Raw genomic sequence first — 23278 nt, forward strand, 5'->3', positions numbered from 1 at the left:
ATGCCTCCTTGTCAATACATATGCCCCTAACTTCAATGCTCCAGATTTTTTCGACGCCATCACCACTACGCTTCTGAAGAATGTTGGTGTTCCTATCATATGGGGCAGAGACATGAACTTAATTCTGGACAACGACCTGGAAAGATCCGGTACTGCCCGCAGAGCCCCAACACGGGCGGCTCATAGGCTACAGGCACACATGGACACACTGGGTCTCAAGGATGTATGGAGAGCCCTCAACCAACAGGCTAGAGAGTACACCTTTTACTCATCGGTACACGATAGCTTCTCTAGGATAGACCCGTTTCTCGTATCAGGCTGCATGGTGGGCAGGGCCGCGGAGACTAGGATAATGCCGCGCACATTATCAGATCACTCACCGGTAACACTTCGCATAACACTAGGACAGAACCACCCTCCCCGCTCCTCCTGGAGATTCAAATCTGAGGCCCTCCAGGATATAGTCTTCAGAGCTGACATCCTAGCTGACATCAACAACTTCTTCGACTGCAACAACAGGCAAGACACCTCCGATGGGGTGCGGTGAGACACCTCCGATGGGGTGCGGTGAGAGGCATTTAAGGTTTTCATCAGAGGGATGTGCATCTCTAGACAAGCCGGATTCCTCAAAGCTATAAAAAGTAGCCTCCAGCGGTCGGGAAGCGGAGCTAAAAGAACTCGAGAGGGAATATACCTCTGCCCCTTCCCCGACCACACTGGCATAGATCAGAGCTGAATTGGAAACATTTGAATCTCACGCCCAGAGGGAGGTCCAATACTATGCCCGCCCCGTAGCAGCCAGGAAATATGGTGAGGGGGACAGACCTGGGAGGACACTGTCCAGAATGATCCGCACAGAGGGGGGGGGGGCCTCGCATTGAATGTGTCAAAGATGCAGGCAGCGCCCTGTGCTGGTCCGACCAGGGCATCCGAGACATTCACTGCGTTCTACACAACCCTTTACGGCCCCCAGCAAGAACACAGCCCACAAGACACGGATACCCTACTAGACCAAATCCCCATGACCATCCTCTCCCGCACGAGAACGACCGACCAACTTGAAGCTCCATTCACTCTCGACGAGATAACCACAGTCATCTCGAACTGTCCCAAGGGCAAGGCACCAGGCCCGGACTGCCTCACTGCCGAGTTTTACCGGGAACATGTAGCTATCCTAGCACCCAGGCTCCTGGAGGTGTAGAACGAGTCACTCAGGTTGAGCACCCTACCCCACTCCATGCGCGAAGCGCTTATAACTGTGCTGCCCAAGCCGGGCAAACCGCTAGATGAGTGCGGCTCGTATAGACCCCTCTCACTGATTAACACCGATATGAAGATATTTGCTAAGATTATTGCAAATAGATTCCTCCCTATCAGGACCCACTTAGTCCATCCTGACCAGAGTGGTTTCGTGCCCGGCAGATCCAGAGCCCTTAATATCCATCGTTTATTCAATGTCCTGTCCAGAATCGACCCCAACGCAAATGCTGTAGCGGTCACCCTCGATGCCCAGAAGGCATTCGACATGGTGTCGTGGCAATATATGTGGGCAGTACTTCATAAAATGGGAATTGACCCACGCATGATGTTGTACATCAAGCTGCTCTACACAGGCCCCATGGCCAGAGTCCTGGTCAACACCAGGACCTCAGCCCCCTTGGCTCTCTATAGAGGTACCCGCCAAGGCTGCCCGTTCTCCCCGATACTCTTTGCGCTCGCTATCGAACCCATGGCTGACAGCGTCAGAGACAAACGCACACGTAAAGGTATACGTCTACGTGACACTCCAGAGATCATCTCATTATATGCGGATGATGTGCTTCTCTACATCAGACATCCGGCCGCCCACCTGGACCCGATCACAGGGACATAACAAAAATCGGCACATTTTCGGGCTTCTCTATAAATGATACTAAATTCGAAATCTTTTCGCTCACGCCGACCACTACATAACCGACATGTGAATTTCACCTCCGTTGGTCACCAAACGGTATCAGATACCTCGGGGTGCAGGTGTCCCTCACCAAAGCCTCACTGCTGGCCGATGACTACGAGGCTGTGGTGCAGCTTACAGAGGCCCAAATGCTGAAATCTCCCGCTTACCTTGTCAGGCAGGCTATCTCTAATCAAGATGATAACTGTCCCTAAATTGCTATACGTCTGTGAATGTCCCGATCTGGCCCGGAAAGCAGTACTTCCGGAAACTGCACTCTGCGTGTGCCCAATTTCTTTGGCACTCCGGCGCGGTTCGTAAGAAATGGCAGCATATGACTCTTCCATGTGAAAAGGGGGGCTTTACTGCCCCTGACTTCGCCAAAAACTGGACAGCCGCGCAGGCCCAGCACGCCACATACTGGTACACGTTCACCGATTCCCCCCCCCCCACCACAGGTGAAGCTCGAGAAGCTAGCAAGTGAGGGAACTAACACCCTCTCTCTCATACTCCACCACACATTTCATACTAATGCCCCGGCCGACCCCGTGATGGCTTTAACTATGGCTTGGAAACGAATACTGCCGGCACAACCCGGCCACCACCTGTACTACAAATGGCTGCCCATTTGGCAATTCCCTGGCCTCAGCCCCACACACGATAAACTCCTAATGAAACACTGGTATGACTTGGGATATCGAGCCCTGACTGACCTATACCCTGAAGAGAAGTTCATTACCCCGCAGACATGGCGTCCCAGTCATTCCGGCACTTCACTGGAACTACTGCAATACTTCAGGTTGAGAGCAGCGATTCGAGCGTGGTGGCCCTCATACCCTGATGAGCCCCCAGACTCGCCGGAGTTTCACTATATATCTAACTCGGTCGGGGCAAGAGGGGTAGTGTCCTCGCTGTACAAAATGTTGCTGGCCAACCCTACAGATATGCCACATACTGCACGTGATACATGGAGCGATGAGCTGGGGCTTCCCATCACTGACGCAATGTGGAAGGGAATGTGCATACACACCCGTACCACCTCTTTAAATGCCAGATATAGGCATATACAGTAGAAGCTCCTAAACCGATTATACTACACACCACACAGACTGGACAGGTTTACACACACCCAGGGTCACACATGCCCTAGATGTAAATCCCCGGACGTGGATCATATGGAACAAGTTACTTACCTGTAACTGTTGTTCTCCAGCATGGGTCTGGCATGGATTCACATGCTCATGAATATTCCCCGTCAGGCTGGGAATCCTCGGTAAAGAAAAAACCAGTATCAGTTTCGTTTCTGATCTGTCTTTCGTAGTAATAACCAATCACTGGTCTCTGCGTCATACTGACCACAGCCAATGACTGCCCTCTACCTAAGCACCACCTCTGGCAGCTATCTTCAGATTTGGAAGCATGTGAAGTGGCAGTATGACCAAGTGAAGAGCCGCAGAGGGGTAGGCGGGAGGGTTCGCATGTGAATCCATGCCAGACCCATGCTGGAGAACAACAGTTACAGGTAAGTAACTTGTTCCTTCTCCAGCATGGGGTCTGGCATGGATTCACATGCTCATGAATAAAGAATACATAGCAGTACACACATGCACAACCACGGGAGGTGGCAAAGGCTCAACATTAAGCATTACATCAAACTCAACATTAAGCATCTTACCTCCTCACCAGGCTCACCTCAGGCGAACAGGTTGCGCAGCACTGCTTGGCCGACCCTGGACTCCTCCCTGGAATCCCGATCGACGCAGTAGAATTTCGTGAAGGTGTGCGTCGACCTCCACGTAGCAGCCCTGCATATGTCCAGCAGGGGCACACCAGAAAGGAACGCCGTGGTAGCTGCGATCGCTCTGGTGGAATGGGCTCTCGGACGGCCAAGCAGCGGTCGGTTTGCCAACCGATGACAGTACATGATACAGCCGGAGAGCCATCTGGAAATGGAAGCCTTCGAGAGAGCCTTCCCCTGATTGACAGGTCCAAAATTCACAAAGAGTTGTGCCGTCTTCCGAAAACACTTCGTGCGGTCCACGTAGAACTTCAGCGCTCTAGCCACATCCAGCGAGTGCAAAGTCCTCTCAGGCGGCGACGAAGGCGACGGGAAGAACACAGGCAACACCAAGGGTTCGTTGAGATGGAAGTCCGACGGTACCTTGGGCATGAAGGAGGGGTGCGTCCTGAGCACTACCCTCGTGTTGTGAAAAGTCAAGTACGGGGCCTTGCAGGAAAGGGCCTGGATCTCTCCCACCCGTCGTGCGGAGGTGATGGCCACAAGAAACGCTGTTTTCCACGACAGAAACTTCAACGGGGCCGAGTGCAGAAGCTCGAACGGAGGTCCCATGAGCTTGGTCAGAACCACGTTGAGCTCCCACGCCGGGGCCGGCGCCTTCACCGGCGGGAACGATCTGAACAGTCCCTTCATGAACTCTTTCACCAGACGATGAGACCACAAGGACGTCCGGCCCGTGGTTCTGGTGTATCGGTAGATCGCAGCAAGATGAATCTTGATGGACGCGTGTGCCAGTCCAGCTTTGGCCAGCGTCAGCAGGTACGGCAGTACCTGGGGAGCCGTAATCCGTAGAGGGTTAATCTTCTGTGCGTGGCACCAGACAGAGAACCTCTTCCATTGGTGTCCTTAGCATTTAAGAGTCGAGGACGCCCTGGCCTTTGCAAGAACCTCTCTGCAGTCGGCCGGTATGTCGTATCCTCCAAACTCTAGCGCTGCAGGAGCCAGGCCTGCAAGTTCAGCGATTTCGGGTCGTGGTGGAGGATGGCGCCTCCTTCCCTGGAGAGTAGATCCGCGTCCACCGGCAGCTTGATTGGCGGGGACGCTGACAAGTCCAGAAAGTCCGGGAACCAGATCTGCCTCGGCCACGCAGGTGCGACGAGGATCATCCTGCACTGTGACCTCTTGAGCTGGTTGACGAGCCGGATTAGCAGTGGCAAAGGAGGGGACGCGTAGAGGAACAGGCCCTCCCAGGGGAACGAGAAAGCATCGCCCATGCTCCTCGCCTGGGGAAACCTGCTGGCGAACCTCCGGCACTTGGAGTTTGTCGCCGTCGCGAACAGGTCGATCTGGGGTGTGCCCCACCGTCGGAAGAGGCGATCCACTAGATCCTGCCTTAGTTCCCACTCGTGGCACGAGCGCAGCTTCCTTCTGAGTGAGTCGGCGATGGTGTTTTTTATCCCTGCCAGATGAAACGGCACCAGAAACATCCTTTGGGCGGCGGCCCAATGCCACAGGTCCTGCGCCTCCTTGGACAGTGCTGGGGACCTGGTTCCGCCCTGTTTCTTGATGTAAAACATGGTGGTGGTGTTGTCGGTGAAGATCCTCACCACCTTGCCCTTGAGGGACGGAAGGAAAGACCTGAGGGCCCAGAACACTGCACGGAGCTCCAGGACGTTGATATGGAGGGACTTCTCCGTCGGGAGCCAGAGGCCTCTCGCGTGCAGATTTTCGGTGTGCGCTCCCCACCCTTCCAGGGAGGCATCCGTGGTCACTGTCTCCTGGTGGTCTGGGGTCTGAAAGTCCATGCCCGCCGTCAGATGCGCGCGGTTGCCCCACCACCGGACCGCTCAGCGGAAACTCTCGTCGAGTGTGATCCTCTCCTCGAAGCCGCCCGTCGTTTGGATCCAGCGCGCGTCCAGGAACTCCTGCAACGGGCGCATGCGGAGCCTGCACATGGGAATGAGGTAGATGCAAGAAGACATCATTTCGAGGAGGGACTTGATGGACCTCACCTTGGCCGCGTCGGAAACCAAAATCCGCTGTACCTTGCCCAGGATGGACCTGGTCCTTTCCTCCGACGGGGAGGCCAGAAGGGACACTGTGTCGAGCTTCGCTCCCAGAAACAGTGCGTTTTGCGCGGGTACCAGGTGGGACTTGGCGTAGTTCACGGAGAATCCCAGGTCCGTGAGAAGTTGGACGGTCCTTGCTGTGTGCTCCCCGGCAAGCTCCCTCGTCTTGGCTCGGATGAGCCAGTCGTCCAGGTAGGGGTAGACGTGGATCTCCTCGCGGCGCAGCTGCGCCGCCACCGGTGCAAGGCACTTGGTGAATACCCTGGGTGCCGACCGTAGTCCGAAGGGGAGTGCTTTGAACTGGTAGTGACGCCCTTGGACCACAAACCTGAGGAATTTTCGGTGCCCCTTTAGGATGGGAATATGGAAGTAGGCATCCTCCAAATCCAACGACGACAGGAAGTCTCCTTCCTCCAGCTGCCCCAGGACGTGCTGGAGGGTGACCATCCGGAACTTCTGCGCCTTGATGAACTTGTTCAGACGTCGCAGGTCTAGGATGAGGCGCCATCCTCCCGTCTTCTTCTTCACGAGGAAGTATCTCGAGTAAACTCCGGAGCCCCGAAGCCTCTTTGGGACGAGTTCGATGGCGCCCTTCCTGAGCATCGCCTTTACCTCCAGGAGAAGCTGAGGGACGTGAAGCTCTTTCCTGGCCACGGGGGGGACGCGCGGGCACCTTCTTTGAAACTTGAGCGCGTGGCCCCGGGCTAAGACGTCCAGCACCCAACGGTCGGTGGAGATGGACTCCCACACCCTGACGAAGCTCGCCAGCCGGCCTCCCACCGGGGTGCTTCGGTGGGGGCCCGACCCCACGGCCGGTTCAATCCTGTTTCGACGAGGCCTTGCCGCCTTGACCTCCTTGGCGACGACGGCGGGGTCCGCCAGACTTGCCTCGTCCTCTGTAGGCCTCCTGAGACGACGAGCGGGCCGCTTGATGGTAGGTGGAGAAACCGCCGCCGGAACCTTTGGAGGCGCCCTTGCCTCCGCTGTTCCGAAAGGGCGTCCGTCGTTGCTGCAGAACACCAAGGGCCCGGGCCGTCTCAGTATCCGCTTTAATGGCCTGAAGGGAATCGTCCACTGTTTTCATAAACAGGTTGTTCCCATCGAACGGCATGTCCAGGACTCTGGTATGTACGTCTTGACGGAAGTCCGTAGCCTTGAGCCATCCACGCCACCTAAGGCACACGCCGTTGCCCAACTGGCGAAACCCAGTGTCGGCGATGTCCGTCGCAATAGTGATGGCGTGGTCCGACGCCACCTCACCTTCCTGTAGGATCTCCAGGGCATCCGCCCTCTTGTCGTCCGGTAGGAAGTCCAGCAGGGGAGCCAGTTTGTACCATAGCTCCCTGTCGTAGCGGGCCACGATAGCCAAGGCGTTGGCCGCTTTAATCGTCGTCGCTGCAGACGAGATGACCCTGCGTCCCATAGCGTCCAATTTCTTTCCCTCGCCGTCCGGTGGGGAAGTCGATGTGGAGGCCGCACCCCCCCGCTTTCTTCCTGGCCGCCGCGGAGACAACGGAGTCCGGGGTAGGCTGCGCCCGGAGGCACAGGGGGGCCGCGTCCGGGACCCGGTACTTCTTCTCGTACCGGTCTCTTCTAGCTGGCGTCGTGGAAGGGTTCTTGAGGAGGGCGAGGCCCTCATCCCAAATGTCGTCCAGTAGAGGCACCGCGAGGACCGTCTTCCTCTTGGCCTCCCGCCGTTGATAAAGGAATCCTTCCTTTTTCTTCTCCTCAGGGCAGAGTTGGAAAAGCTCGGATGCCCTGGCGATCATGGAGTGGAACGATCCAATCTCGTCGGGCGGAGAAGCCCTGGTGGGAGGTGACGATGGTATATCCTCGTCGTATACCTCGTCGTCCGTACCCGTCGCTGCCGTGTCAGTCCCCGTATCATCCCCTCGGGTGGACGGGGAGGAGGGCTGGACGGGGCGCGACGGCTGAAAAGGAGGTGGAGGGTGAATCCTTCTTTTCTTGGGCGGGGGAGCACCAGAGGGTCCCGGTTCAGGATCCCCCGACGGGAGAGGTTCCTCCGTCGGCAACGGTAGTCTCGTCCTTATCTCTGAACATAAGGACTGTATAGCCAACAAAATGGCCGCCGAGTTGTCTTGCGGCGCTGGCAGAGGGGAATCCGGCAGGCGATCAGGGGCCCCGTCGGCACCCTCGACGATGTCGTCATCACCTGCGTCGGGATCCATCCCGACGGGCCGGTCTTCTTCCACGCCAAGGCCGTGGCTTAAGACCTCAATCAGCTCTTCCTCCGAGGTTGAGGCTGAATCTACGACGACGCCCTGCCCCCCCTTTTTCTTCCCCGCCGGGGATTTCACGGGGGTCCTATCGATGGGCACAAAAGAGGACTCCCTCCGAGGTGGCAGGGAGACTCTGAGCCCCGAGGTCGCCACCACTGGTGTAGCCTCCACAGGCTGAGCCAGGGCCGCCGCGACAGTATCGATAGAGGGCTTGGCCGGATGGATTAAGGCCTTCACCACCTTAGGTGCGCTCACCGCCTTATCCTTGAGGGGGGGGGGGACACTGCCTCGCTCCCCCTCCGATGGGGCCTTCGAGCTCGACCGGGGCCTCTCCAGGAGCTTCGCCGGGTGCTCGCCCTTCCTCTTACCCGACCCAGAGTGTTGGCTTGTGGTTGAAGGTGCCGGGGAGGGTGCGCCCTGCCTGGCGCCCGTAGAGCCCGACCGTTCGGCGCTCCCGGTGCCAGCGGACTCGCGGTGCTTGGCCTTGTGTTGGACCCCCGTCGCCGGGGCGTCCTCAAAGGTCTTAGAAGACCGCTCGGATTTCTTCCTCTTCTTCTCGCCTGACGGGCTCTTCCCTTCCAGCCAGTTGGCGAGACGTTGATGGCGGTCCTTCATGGTCCGCTCCGACATATTGCCGCAAAACGCACAGTGCTTCTCCACGTGCGTCTTGTCCTCATGTAAGCAGTAGAGACAAAAGGAGTGTTCGTCCTCCTTAAAGACGTTCTGTAGCTGGCATCCAGGGCAGATCCTGAACAGCTTTCCTGGCGTCGAGCTTCCCTTCTCCTGGGCCATTTCCGGGCCTGAGAAACTTCTGGAGTCCTCCAAAAGCGTAGCTCGACGAATCTTCACCCTTGAGGGGCGCAGACGAATCCGACACGGGTCCCCGTTGATCGGATGGAGAGTCGGTGGAGCTTGAAGCTCTTTTGACTGAAAAAACGAAGTTTTTGAGAAAAAAACGTGAAAAAATAGCACTAACGCTCGAGAGCAATAGCACGAGGATCCCAACACATGAACGTGCGGTAAAAATCTGAAGATGGCTGCCAGAGGCGGTGCTTAGGTAGAGGGCAGTCATTGGCTGTGGTCAGTCTGACGCAGAGACCAGTGATTGGTTATTACTACGAAAGACAGATCAGAAACGAAACTGATACTGGTTTTTTCTTTACCGAGGATTCACAGCCTGACGACGGGGAATATTCATGAGCATGTGAATCCATGCCAGACCCCATGCTGGAGAAACACATGTTCTGGTCCTGAAACGCACTGGGCCCATAATGGAAAGCCATAATAGACGCTCTCTCAGAGATTACAGCGTACCAACTGCGTCCAACATTTCTCAAGTAACCATTAGCTATGCTGTTCGGCCTGTGGGATAGCCCTGAATTGAGAAAAGGGTCCAAGTTTCTGAATGTCGCCACCATAGTTGCCGAACAATGCATACTACAATGTTGGAAGCGCCGCTCCCACCCTTCACCTGGACCCAAGCGTGCGAGGAGGACTACATTAATACCCTCCCTTCGACCTCTCGCCCCAAGAATGTATGGACAGAATGTTGTACCTATCTGAACAGCAAGGATGACCTAGAACTACTGTCTTCCCCTCCTCCTGGTGAAGTGAACTAGCCCACTATTGAGCCTCACCCATATGTAACACTGTATATCTACCCCCGTCTGTATCTCCCATGCATTGTATCGTCTCCCATGTACCTGCTACCATATATACCATATGTACCTTGTACATTCTGTTGATTGTCTGTTCTCTCGCTGTGCCAATAAAGAAAAGTTTTAAAAAATAAAAACCTTTGCTGTTAAGTTTAATAGGTTTAGCTCTTGAATTTCAAGGGGGTGGGGGTTTGTTATTGTTGTACAATTTGACAGTGCAGTCAGCAACACTGATGATTCTCAGACAGGGTCTGCCCAGGTCCTGAAATCCTCCATGAAGAGGAAGCTGGTTTCCCAGAAACTATTAAACTTGTCATTGTCAATTGCGTTTTTGCAGGAGACCCACCTGCTTCAGCCGGATGACGATAAAAGGATAACGCAGTGTCTTCTCTTGTCAATATTTTTCCTCTGATTGGGACAAAAAAAAGCAGGGGGTGGGCATTTTCATTGCCAGTAATGTCCTGTTTTCCAAGATACAGTCTCGTGTGATCCACGGGGTAGATATATCTGTGCAAAGGGGCTCTTGTTTGATCATAAATGTACCTTAGTTTCTCTCTGTGTCCCCAATAAAGGGCAAGAGCAATTCCTCCAGGCTTTTGTCCCTCAGGCTCTGGCCTTCAGTGAGGGCCAAGTTATGATGTGGGGGAAGGGGGCGGGGGTCGCCTTGACCTGGTTCCCAACCTAGAAATAGACTAGGCTTTGCAACCAACTACAATCAATTATAGAAATGCCATTTCCTTAACTGCGTGAAATGAGGCTGGATATTTCACGGCAAGGACAGGGATTTCTCATTTTACTCACACGTATATGGGGGGCTTCTCTAGACTTCACCTGTTGCTGCTCCCTAGTGCTAGGGGGTTGAAATTGGCATTCGAGCGCTATCCGATCACGTACTTGTTTTAGTCTCTTTAGCGATTATGAGTAGGCCGCCACCGGTATGGCACCCCTGGAACTTGTATGAGTCGATACTAAGGGACCCAATATTTTGTCGGGACATAGCGGTGGATCATATCAAATTACTGTAAAGAAAAAGTGTAATATGGGACGCTATGAAAGCTGTCATGAAGGACTACCGCCTATACCAGAGAACGTAACTACTTCAAACACAATTGGAAGCAATTGCGAACTGCTGAGTCTGAACTTAAGCGTGCAGAGTTTCAGAAACTAAACCTGGTGCGTGATAAATTAGAAGCACATCTAGCAGAAAGAGATCGGCGCAAGCCACAATTGGGACCAAACAACACAATTATGCCCATAGTAACAAGGCTAATGGCCCTTGGTGTATACGTTAAAAAAGCTAAGTACATGCAATAACATATATGCATTGCGTGATTAAAACGACTTTGATAAAATAGGACTAATGCAACGTTACTTTGCCTCTATGTTTTGTAAAGAACCCCTATCACTGGAAGGTCAGCGTAGTTACCTAAAAGATGCCCGTCTTCCTCGGCTACCCCCTTATCTTGCAGAGATCCTGAAGGTGCACATCCAGGCCTCAGAGGTAGAGGCCTCAGAGGTAGAATGGGCTATGTGAGGGATCAGTAATGCGAGACTGACAGGTAAACAGAGTTTTCTCACAAGTAGCCATTTTATTAAATAGTAAGGGTGATACAAATGCCCATCTTTCCCTAACCCAACAAGGATTTCCCCATCTGTCAAACTAAGGCTACAAAATGATTTAACATCCAAAAGCATCTGTCCCGCACACTCATACATACAACAAGACCATATAGGGATATTTTGGCCGTTTTAAACTTCGTAAAATAACAGTTATATTCAAATAGAAAATTTAAAAACATGAATCCTTGTAACCAAGGTCAAATTCCCTTCCACCGGGATTAATGCAGGATATTTCAAACCAAAGTCCAAAATCAAGAAAGTTCTTTTTAATAGCCAAGTTCCACTCCAATTATAACACAACGTTCTTTTCATTACATAAATCCTTCACTTGGCAATTTGATTGTCTTACTTTCAAACAGGATTTCTCACTCTTCAAGACAATTGTTAAAGTTTCCACAAACCTTTGTTTGACAAATCAAAAAGAATGTCGCCACACACCAAGTCAGTATTCAATGTAATTATTATCTTCTTTGAAGACCAATCACTTTTCCACAAATCACATTTCTTCGTCATAAGCAACTCAGTTTTGTCAGGGTGGTTTTACAATAGTTAACCATAACACATTAGTGGCTTTGCCACTTTCTTTCCGCCACAACCTTCTACCACACTGCAGTACTTTAAATGATCTTCTTCCTCGTCCACTCACCTGCCAGGACTAACCACTAATTGTCACTTTCCTGGTGTATTTGCCTGCCAGGATATAACTCCTACTACTACTACCACCAGTACTCTGTGGTGAGTTTGCTTCAAGCTTTACGCACTTAAATCGTAAATGGGGAAAGTTAACTCAACAACTGCTTCTTGGATAAGTCTTTTAACTTTCAATAACAACCGGTTTATAACTTCTTCCACAAGGACACAGTACACATTGACAGTGTCTCTTACACTGATTAGTTTGCCCCAGGTAACGCAGGTTACATGCATTTCCCCCTTGATGGTTTCTATAAGGAGGGCTTTTATCCTGCAATCTTTAATTTCCTTTTACACCACCTATTATCTGCTGGTAATCTAGTCTACAAGGTCTCTTTTCTAGGTATCCCTCATTAAGACAGTTGTATCCCCTTTCATTTGTGATTGAGTTTCTTTGGTTTAGGCCAGGATGGCTATAATCTCTCTTACAAGTAATCTCTCTTTCGAAGGGATTGTGTCCTCCGACGTATTCCTCATCTTAGATATATCCTTCCAGCTCTGCTGGCCTCAGAAAATTTTTTCTCTAGAGGGCGCTGCGCGTCGACGTCCCTCGAGTCGATGTCCTTCGACAGCCGCCGTATCGACGCTCGACGTCATCCTGCCTATAAAGGCCGCGCGCAGCGTCCGTTGCTCAGTTCCGTTTTTCCGCGCTACTCGGTGCCTCGGAATACCGTTGCTCAGTTCCTAGTCAGATAATCCTATTTACCTCGAGTTATTCGATCCGTACTCGATGGCTTCCTCGTCGGAACCGACAACTCCTCGATCCGGCTTCAAAAAATGTCGAGATTGTGGGAAAAAGATGTCGTTGACCGATCCTCACAGAAATTGTCTGTGGTGCTTGGGAGCCGAACACCATTGTTCGGAGTGCGAGGACTGTATGTCCATGACAGCTAAGGCCCTGAAGGAGCGTAGGGGGAAGCTGGAGAAAGGTAAGACTTTTAAAGCTTCTTCTTCGTCGACGAAGTCGAGACATTCGTCTCCTCGTCACCATTCGCGCTCCAGGTCTCGGAGTGGGTCTCATCACTCCTCGAGATCGAAGCACTCGAAGAGGAGACGTCGAAGATCCCCTTCTCCGTCTTCCTCTTCCTCTGTTTCGCCAAAAAGAATCCCTTGCCCCACGAAACATAGTTCCCGGGCTGAATGGGAGGAATTCAGAAAAAATATGATGAGCGTCTTCGAGAAAGCGGCCTCGACCCCCTCGAAGACTGCCGAGAGCGATGCTCTGGTCGAAAGACCCAAAGGTCAAAAACGCCGCGAGTCGCAGTACCCGGCGAAAGAAACCTCTCGAGCGCGTCGCGAACCCTCGAGTAGGACTATGACCTCCAAATCTTCCTCGAAGGTTCCGTCGACGCCGTCGACGAGGGTTCCGTCGAGGTCGATGTCTTCGACGCCGTTGTCGAAGGGACCTTCGACACACGGGTCTGTCGACTCGACGCCGGCCTCGACGCCGAGAAAAGTCACGGTGACCACACATCCAGTGACGATCCCCAGGCCCTCGATGGCGTCGATATTGTCGAGTAGAATTCCAATTCTGTCGAGGTCCTCGAGGCCTCCACCTCTGTTTTCGACGCCACGCTCGAAGCCTTCGACGTCGGCGTCGACGACATCGACGTTTTCGAGGCCAATAATGACAAGTTCGGCACCCTCTGCCTTGGAAATGGGATTTACTCCCTTTATGAGTTCAGAACAATTGAGAACTATATCCTCAATTTTAGAAGAGGGTGATTTGTCTGAACAAGACACATTTGAGTTACAGGGACCTGTAACCCCAGTTAGAGAGGAATTTTCCTCTGAAGAGCGCAGATTAAAGGATCTTCATGATTCTTTACATGAGGCAAGTGGGTTAGACACTTCCCCTGAGGTGGATTTTGCTAAGCCAGAACCGGGGGAGCATGCTGAAACCCCCTACAGAGCCTTAATGGCTAGGATTACAGAGTTCATGGGGTGGTCTGCACCTTCACAATCTTTCCAACAAGATGACCTCACGGATATTCTTGACAAAGGCCCACAAGAGGATCCGGTGGTGCCCTTTCATAAAGCTCTTCAGAGAAAGATCATGACAAACTGGGAAACCCCAGATGTAATACCAGCAGTAAATAAAAAACTGTCTGCAAAGTACAGGGTATCTTCCACAGACCCAGAGTTTTTGTCTAAACATCCATCCCCAGAAAGTCTGGTGGTACAAGCAGCATCCTCTACCGATGTCAAGACGGCTTATCCTACAGTCCCACAGGACAGGGACGATAAAAAATATGATGCTATGGCAAAGAAAGTCGGTTAATGCTACGTGCACCCTTGCTAGGTTCAGCCATACACTTTGGGAGTGTGCTTCTACAGCGGCTGACTGCATCCCGGAGGGAGAAGAAAGGGATGCGTTCCTGAATATTATACAGGACGGTAAAGACGCTATGTGCGAATCCCTCCAGACGGGCATTGATTCGGCTGACAGTATCAGCAGAGCAATGGCGGCAAGTACATCAACCAGGAGGTTCGCTTGGTTGAGAAAGTCGGGTTTTGCCCCAGATGTGCAAGCCAGGCTCTTGAACATGCCATTCGATGGCTCTTCTTTGTTCGGGAAAAAGGCGGATGACAGTTTAGAGAAACTGCAAACTTCAAAAGCAGCAGCAAAATCCCTAGGAGCTGCAATCCGTCAGACTCCTTTTCGTCCCACAGGAACCTCTGCGAGGGGCAAGTCCTTTCGCTTCTACTCCGCATTCGGAAGAGGTAGAGGACGACCGGCTCAAAGGGGTCAAAGAAGAACTACCCGAGGTGGACGGGGTAGATATTCTAAAGCCGCAGCAACAGCAGGTGCCTCTTAACCATCGGCCTCTGCATCAGCCGCCCCAAAACCACTCTGAGGACTCCCCTCACAGGACACCTGTAGGAGGCAGGTTGACTCAACATCTGACGGTATGGCAGGCTATCACGTCAGATGCTTGGGCATTGGAAACAGTCGCCCAAGGTTACTGCCTGCCTTTCCTACGTATACCTCAGAGTCATCCACCGGGGATCAGCTCTCAGAAAGCTCCAGATCCGCTCCTCTTGCAGGAAATTTTGGACCTGCTAGAGAAAGGTGCCATAGAACCGGTACCTGTAGCGGAGAGGAACAAGGGCTGGTACTCCCCTTACTTTCTCATTCCGAAGAAAGACGGAGGACTGAGACCCATCTTGGACTTGCGAGAATTGAACAAATTCCTCAGGAAAGACAAATTCAAGATGGTCACTCTTTCTCAGATCCTCCAGGCCCTTCAGTTTCAGGACTGGTTGGTATCTCTGGACCTTCAGGACGCTTATTTCCATGTGCCTATCCATCTCAAACACAGGAAATACCTGTGGTTCGCAATTGGCAACTCTCACTATCAATTTAGAGTACTGCCATTTGGGCTGACCTCCGCCCCGAGGGTCTTCACCAAGTTAATGTCGGTAGTGGCTGCAAGTCTAAGGAGGGAAGGGATTCACGTCTACCCCTACCTGGACGATTGGCTAATCAGGGCTGTTTCTCTGGAGCAAGCTCAGATCCAGCTAAATCACGTGTGCTACTCCCTTCTCAAACTGGGCTTCTCCCTCAATTTAAAGAAGTCTCAAATGATACCATCGCAGAGACTCCAGTTCATAGGAGCGATCCTGGATACTTCCCTGGGAAAAGCCTCGCCACCAGAGGTGAGGGCTCAAGATATTCTACAGATGGTTACCAAGTTCCAACATGCCCAACGTCTCCCAGCCTTCGACTTTTTGAGGTTGCTAGGCCTCCTGGCATCCTGCATTTTCCTTGTGCCAGAGGCTCGCCTGAGAATGAGATCCCTCCAGTGGGCACTGAGGACTCAGTGGTCACAATTCTCAAGGAGAATGACAGATCTTCTTCAGGTTCCCGGCAGGGTGGCTCGAGACCTTCAGTGGTGGGCCTGTCAGGAGAACATTCTGAAAGGAGAACAGTTTTGGCAACCCTGGCCGGAGATAACAGTAGTCACGGATGCCTCACTCACGGGGTGGGGAGCCCACGCCAACGACTTGACCATCAGCGGTCGTTGGTCTCCATCGGAGTCCAGACTACACATCAACCTGTTAGAGCTGAGAGCCATCAGACTTGCGTTGAAGGCTTTCCTGCCAGCTGTACAAGGGAAGAACGTCCTGATAATGACGGACAACACGGTGGCCATGCATTACCTCAACAAAACAGGAGGCGTAGGATCACTACCCCTGTGCAGAGAGGCGATGCAGCTCTGGTTTTGGGCAATCCAAGAAGGAATCTCTCTTTCGGCAGTTCACCTAGCCGGAGAGAAGAACTTGACAGCGGACGCTCTGAGCAGGCAGAACACAGTCTCCCACGAGTGGGAGCTAGCTCAGGAAGTCCTTCAAGAGATCTTCGCCCTTTGGGGAACCCCTCAGGTAGATCTGTTCGCCACCAGCCTAAACAGGAAATGCGACCTGTTCTGCTCAAGGGAATTTCCTCCGAGAGGAGCTCTGGGAGACGCGTTCATAGTGGACTGGGAGTTTCCGCTTCTGTACGCGTTCCCACCGGTCCCTGTCATTCCTCAAATGATCAGGAGGTTGAGAAGATTCCGGCGAACCATGATCCTAATTGCCCCGGATTGGGCCAGGAGAACGTGGTACCCGGACCTTCTAGACTTGTCCATCTGCCCTCCAATTCGACTTCCTCTCAGAGAGAACCTACTCTCACAGAAGGGAGGTCAGGTTCTCCATCCAGACATCAAAACCCTCAACCTTCACGCTTGGCTTCTGAACGGCTGAGGTACAAGGATTGGGACCTCCCTGATGATGTTATGGAGGTGTTGCTTTCGGCAAGGAGGCCAGCAACAAAGTCTTTATACCGCTGCTGTTGGAACAGATTTTGCAGCTGGTGTAGAGAACAGAATATCGACCCATTTTCATGTGGTACACCAATGGTTTTGTCCTTCCTACTATATTTGGCAAATTCAGGCCTTCAAGTTGGCACCATTAAGGGCTATCTCGCAGCGCTATCTATCTTTAAGCGTACTGCGGAAGAACCATCCTATTTCAAATTACCCTTGGTAATACAGTTTCTAAAGGGGTTAACCAATGTTTATCCCCCAAGACCATTCCAACTTCCCCTATGGGATTTAAACTTAGTACTAACTTTCCTGATGGGTACACCTTTCGAACCTCTCCATTCTTGTTCGTTAAGATTCCTTACCCTTAAAACTGTTTTATTAATAGCACTTACATCTGCTAGAAGGGTGAGCGAATTACAAGCTCTTTCTTGTAAACCCCCTCATACAATCTTTCACAAAGACAAAGTTGTCCTGCAAGTGAAGCCTAATTTCCTCCCAAAGGTAGTTTCTGAATTCCATATCTCTCAGAAGATTACCCTACCATCTTTCTATCCTCCTCCTCACCCGGGGAAAGAGGAAGAGAGGTTACACAGACTAGACCCTAGGAGGGTTTTAAGTTTTTACATTAGTAGACTAGCCAGGATAAGACAGGCAGACCAGCTGTTTGTAGGTTACGCAGGTCACAAGCTGGGGTTACCTATAACTAAGCAGACCATTTCCAGATGGATCATTCTAGCCATTCTGGAATGTTATAAACTGGCAGGGAAAGAGCCCCCTCAAAACCTTAGGGCTCATTCGACCAGAGGTATTGCAGCTTCATCGGCCCTCAAAAGAGGCGTGCCGGTTAAAGACATATGTGCGGCCGCTACATGGTCGTCTGTCCATACCTTTACACGTTTTTACAATCTGGATTCCTCCTCTAGTCAAGAGACTAGGTTTGGAAGGGCGGTACTGCATTCTATTCATCTATAGAAGACAGCGTGAAGTCAGTACTCCCTCCTCCGAATATAGAATACTGCTATGGGAGCCTATCTAAGATGAGGAATACGTCGGAGGACACAATCCCTTCGAAGAACAAGTTACTTCTTACCTTGTAACGTTCTTTCGACGGGATGTTCCTCCGACGTATTCCTCATCGACCCTCCCATCCATCCCCGCAGTTCTACTTCCCTTGTTGTTGCAGTTTACGCTCCTTCAGGGTGATTAGTCTAGTCCAGACAGTAATACTGTGGGCTACAAAACGGAACTGAGCAACGGACGCTGCGCGCGGCCTTTATAGGCAGGATGACGTCGAGCGTCGATACGACGGCTGCCGAAGGACATCGACTCGAGGGACGTCGACGCGCAGCGCCCTCTAGAGAAAAAAATTTCCGAGGCCAGCAGAGCTGGAAGGATATATCTAAGATGAGGAATACGTCGGAGGAACATCCCGTCGAAAGAACGTTACAAGGTAAGAAGTAACTTGTTCTTTTGTAGATTACATTCACTTTGCTTGAATATTGTTCCCTTTCTACTTTGGCAATGGTGGTTACAATGTTCTTCTACTCGGTCTCCTCTAACATGAGAGTTGCGCCAAATTTATTTAATTCAACAGTTAGGTATTTGAAAGCTTTACTTTGAGCCACGGGTCTGTTTCGGAGCACCCCAGGGTTACCTAACAAAGGCCAACTCACCAGTCTTTCCTTGAGTCGCCGTTGGACCAGCTGCTTCAGGTTCTTCATTTGTTAGGAGTGTCCTGGTGCCTGACAGCTCCGGTAGCACTCCCGATGCTTGCGCCTCCTGAAAAGGGAGCTTTTTCTGCTCTGCAAATACTACAGTGAAGCCACTCACCGGAGCAGGATGCAGGACCTGGAGCTTCTCTCTCCTTCGGGGAAGCTAATCTCTGTACTGCTTCCCGCTGCGCGTTCTCTGCATTCTACAGGATTCCTGACTTCTGCCACCCTCTCGAAACGGCGTCCCCGCTTGCAAAAGAGCAGCTGTTCAGTCTTCTTCCTCCTGCTTCTGCTGCTTCCACTACTTCTCATTAAGGCCCACACCTGAAAGGCCCTTAAATGTTTAAAGGTGCCACTCGGGTGTGGGTCATTACAACCACTAGACTGCACACTACAGTTTTTCAATTCGGAGCCCTTCTTCCTCATCTTAGTACCATAATGTTCTTCTTCATTTTAAGATTATTTAATGAATTCTGTTTTAAAGATTTATAGAATGTACATTTAGGGGAAGCTTTCAAAGGAATTAATGCTTGGTTCTTGATTTTATAATTCAAACATAATGTAGGATAACTATCAGAAGTAGTTGTATTAACTCCCTGACCCTTACATATATCATTCCCATGTTTACCAAAAGGGTTTTAACAACTGACATTTTGGGTAATTTTCGGGAAGGGAAGCCTTATTATGACAAAACGCCATTAGGTATTCAGATACTAGAGAAACTTCACCCTCAGAAGAGGATGAATACCGCTCTCTCCAAACGGAGTCAAATTCCCTTGGTGGCCTCCTTCCATGTGATCGACCCAGCTAATACCGCCCCCAGGGTTAGGATGAGTAGCGGCTGCCTCCCCTTGGCCACATGGGGGGAGTCTTTAGGTTAGGATTCTGTGAGGACTCTGCAGGATTCATCACAGCCATCAAGACTCAAAAACAAAGCACCAGGGCCCAACGGCTTTCCGGTAACCTTGTACAAAACATTTTGCTCTCTTCTCGTGCCACACTGGACAACCTTGTTTAACTCCTTTCTGGTCTCGGGCCGAACCACCCCTACGATGGAAACGTCCGCAACTATATTAATATCTAAACCGGGCAAAGACCTGAGCTGTTGTGACTCGCATAGTCCAATCACTTTAACAATCATTGGTGCTAAACTGTACTCTAAGATTTTGGCTCACAGACTAATGGGGTTCTCCAGGGGATTACAGGGGAGACCGGATTTGTAGTGCTAAGGTTTGGGCGTAAATAAGGACCCAGATATACGAGAACTATGTATGCATCCCATGCCATTGAATCATTGTAGTATTTACTTTTCTTGCACTGCTGTACTCACATTCTGTTAAATAAAATTGTTTTAAAAAATAAATAAATGTTTGAACAGGATTAGTTTATAACTGTTCTTTCCTAACAGTGGTCAAATAGCACTCAGTCCTTAATGACAGGTAACACTTTGTGCATCTCACCGGGGTTCAGCAAAGGCAGGAATGGCTCGTGTGCCGAGGGCAGCCAACCCAAAGAAGAAAGGCAGCATTTAAAGGGCAGGCGGAAGCAGATTTTTTGAGGACTTTGTGTGATATGATATGGCATTCATAACGTACACAAGTGTTTCTAGGCACTAGAGTACTGGGTGGAGAATGTTTTGTGACCACAAGACAACCAGAAACGCATGACCAAGCACACTGTAGCTCAGTCCAAGCCCAGGAAGTCTGTAAACCTGGTGATATCACAACATGTAGCACGCACACACCCACCCACCTCTCTCGCAGCAAATGACATACGGGGTGCTGATCACCACTGATAATTGCATAACATGAAGAGAATTTAGAAGATGAGGACGCAGAAGAGGAATATCTAGTTACCTGAATATCCATGGGCCCATCTCCACTCTAAGAAAAAGAAACAGAAAATAGTACAACCATCAATCCAACACATTTCTTTATTTAAGAACGGAGTTGACGATAAAATGTTACAACAGAACATATTTGGGTCAGATTATTGCACGAACAGTACTGGCTTCAAAACCTGTCATACACATGAATGATGTAATGTGTAAATGAATCTTCATAACCGACAGGAATTGCATTTATCGTATAAAATAAGTACTTTAACCAATGGTAAATCTAGAGCATTACATGGTCAATTATACTTGTCTCGGGAGGATAGCTCATGGGCAACACGCTCGCCTTGGAAGCAAGACGACGTGGCACAACACTGGTTTGATCCCGAGGTCCGCGCTTAGAAACCTCTGGGTATTAAGCGCATTATAAATAACCAATTACAATTACTAGCACTTGGCGGCTAGGGCGATATATAACGTTTCTTTAGTTAGCAGTCATTACCTACCGGTTCATGTTCCAAGGAGCATCATTGGCTGTTCGGCCTCTATGCCCCCCGCTTTCGGTCCTTTGACACTACTATGAGCCTCCACCATCCTGCCAAAAAGTCACCCTGGCCTTTCCCCGGTCCCGCTCTATCGCCATCATTGACTATGCAACACATTTCTATGACGCCATGGCACTTCATAAAAGATCACATGTCCATCATATCCTCTTACACTGGTCCAAAAACTAGCAGACAAGAAAAAGATACTATGAAGAATTCTCTAGGATGATAAATGGTTCCCAAAGCTCAAACATGACCAAAATCAATTTCCTGGTACGAGAAAACAGAGGAAGTGCAGAATACCAGGAAGCCTTGAGGGTGATCAGAAATTCAACACAACACGTATAATGAATGTTATAGCAAGATGAGTAATCTATAAAGTTTGGTAATACTGCTGTGTCCTTGAATCATGTCAAAGCATTATTGAATAAATTTGTTGGGATATTCTTAATACAGGTTATTCCACTTCAGGGTTTTTGACAAATCAGAAACCTACACCTTTTTAACATTATATCCATTTTTCAATTAAAAATAACTTTTAAAACTGGTTAACATTGCCATCTATAAAAAGTCAAAAGTCTACAAACTTTGGAAAAACAATGTTAAGATCACTGTAAACACTCTAATTTGAATGAAGTAGTCCAACATAAATTTAGTCCATTTGGATGTTGGCATACGGTGCATATGCTAATGGTTGGCATGTGTGCAAGATGGTACTGCAAATGGTGGCTTAGGCTGTTGGTGGGCATGTGTGGATGAAGTTGGGTCTGGTGCCAGAGGATGAGGTTATAGATCAGAGGTCTGCAACCTCCAGTTTTCCTGATGTTTAGGACTCCAGCTGCCGCTATCCCTTACCTTACCACTGACTGCTGGCTAAGGCTGATGTGAGTTGTACAGCCAACATAACAGACCCGTTATTCATGATGGCAGGCATTGCATCTGGTGGCGAAGAGTATTAAGCAGAATGGGGCACAAGTGTGTTAATGATGGAGTAGAGTGCATACGGTGGCGTAGGCTAGTTGGGGGTATATGTGGACGGTTTTGCACATAGTGCCGCAGATTGATCGCAAGTATTTGTGGAGGATTTAGGTGTGTGGTGGCAGGAAAGAGGAGACTTATTCGACAGATTTGATTTGGGGAAATGAAGACGCAACTCCTAACCTATCCTGAATGGGAAAAAACAGAGGTTGTTTCACTACTCGATCCCCAGGGATCCCTTATTCAAGTTGCCAGGGAAGGGCCATTGCTACTGGATCCAGACCTTGGGGTGGACAAGCGACAGAGGATCACCTGGGTAGGGGGTCCTTGGATGGTGGGGAAGAAACACCAGAAGGCGTGACATGGTACCCCTCCCATTTCACGACAACTGTTTACACCATATTCTCTCTACCTTTATGGGATACAACTCCCATAAATCCCCTGCTTTCTGTGTCAACCCAACCAGCGAGACGAGGAAGACTGAGATTAGGAAGATTACCACTAGTAAAATGCAATGGTCCTGTCCCAGTAATAGGGTCAGGCACTCAGTCAGAATCACACACCCCTGATGCACATTGACGGCTACCCAGAGTTTAAGACATGGAGCAGAAAGTCACACAGGGATAGAGTTTGAGCCCGAGAAGGAACACGAGTTGGAGGTCGAGCAGGCAGGCAAACTGGGTAGCCTAGGTACCCCAAAATCTGTCATCAGAGAACGAAGCGCCGAGACGCTGAGGGCCCGAGAGGTGGAAAGGCTGACGAGAGCGTGGCGCGGGAGCAGTGTCTCCAAAGAGCCAGAAGGGGGTTGCTCGAAGAAGCAAACTCCAAACAGAAATCCTAATGCAGGTGCTCGTTCCCATGGGTGTGCAAGACGGGCCAGGAGTCTCGGAGGGGCAGCACAGGAGATTCTGACTTCGACACGCAGCAAGAGAAAGAAAAACACAGCCGGTGAGTTCAAAGCAGAAGGTTTGTGAACGTTGTGAGGGACGAATGAAATACAATGTTGCAAAAGGAGGACGCACATATGGCACAAGACGCGACGAAGATGAAAGCTTCAATTTTGCATTGTTGAAAGAGTGTGATAAGAAACAAAGTGAAGGCGAGACTGTGTGTAGTTTACATGAGTAAAGAGACTTTTGGAGATTGTGAATGACAGAAGCAGCTTTACAAAAGGGAAGGGAAGCTTTAGAGGTCTCGAAGCACGAGCGAAAGTGAAACAACAATAATTATGTTTGTGAACTGTTGAAGAGGGTCTGGGACCCATGATGAGAGTTAAGAAGAGGGTCTGTGACCCGTAATAAGAACTGAGAAAAGGATCTTGGACCCACAGGGAGAATGTGAATTCCAAGTTAAGTATAATGCGAGTGTAACGCTCACCTGGTATCCACGGGGACGTCACTCAGCCTGTTCTGACCTCTTACGACCGCAAACCCTTCCCTGGAGTCTACTC

At 50.6% G+C, this 23278-nt stretch overlaps 1 protein-coding gene across 1 annotated transcript in view; it reads right to left on the reverse strand.

The window, feature by feature from the left end:
- Positions 1–23278, reverse strand: part of LOC138521783 (E3 ubiquitin-protein ligase TRIM39-like) — a 287098-nt gene that overhangs the window by 45896 nt on the left and 217924 nt on the right. Inside the window, exon 6 of the mRNA XM_069634860.1 lies at positions 20328–20354. Within this exon, the coding sequence (XP_069490961.1) occupies positions 20328–20354 (27 nt within the window). The remainder of the gene's footprint in view (positions 1–20327; positions 20355–23278) is intronic.

The sequence above is a fragment of the Ambystoma mexicanum genome, chromosome 13 (genome assembly GCF_040938575.1).
Source record: "Ambystoma mexicanum isolate Mex_15411 chromosome 13, UKY_AmexF1_1, whole genome shotgun sequence".
NCBI classification, from domain to species: domain Eukaryota; kingdom Metazoa; phylum Chordata; class Amphibia; order Caudata; family Ambystomatidae; genus Ambystoma; species Ambystoma mexicanum.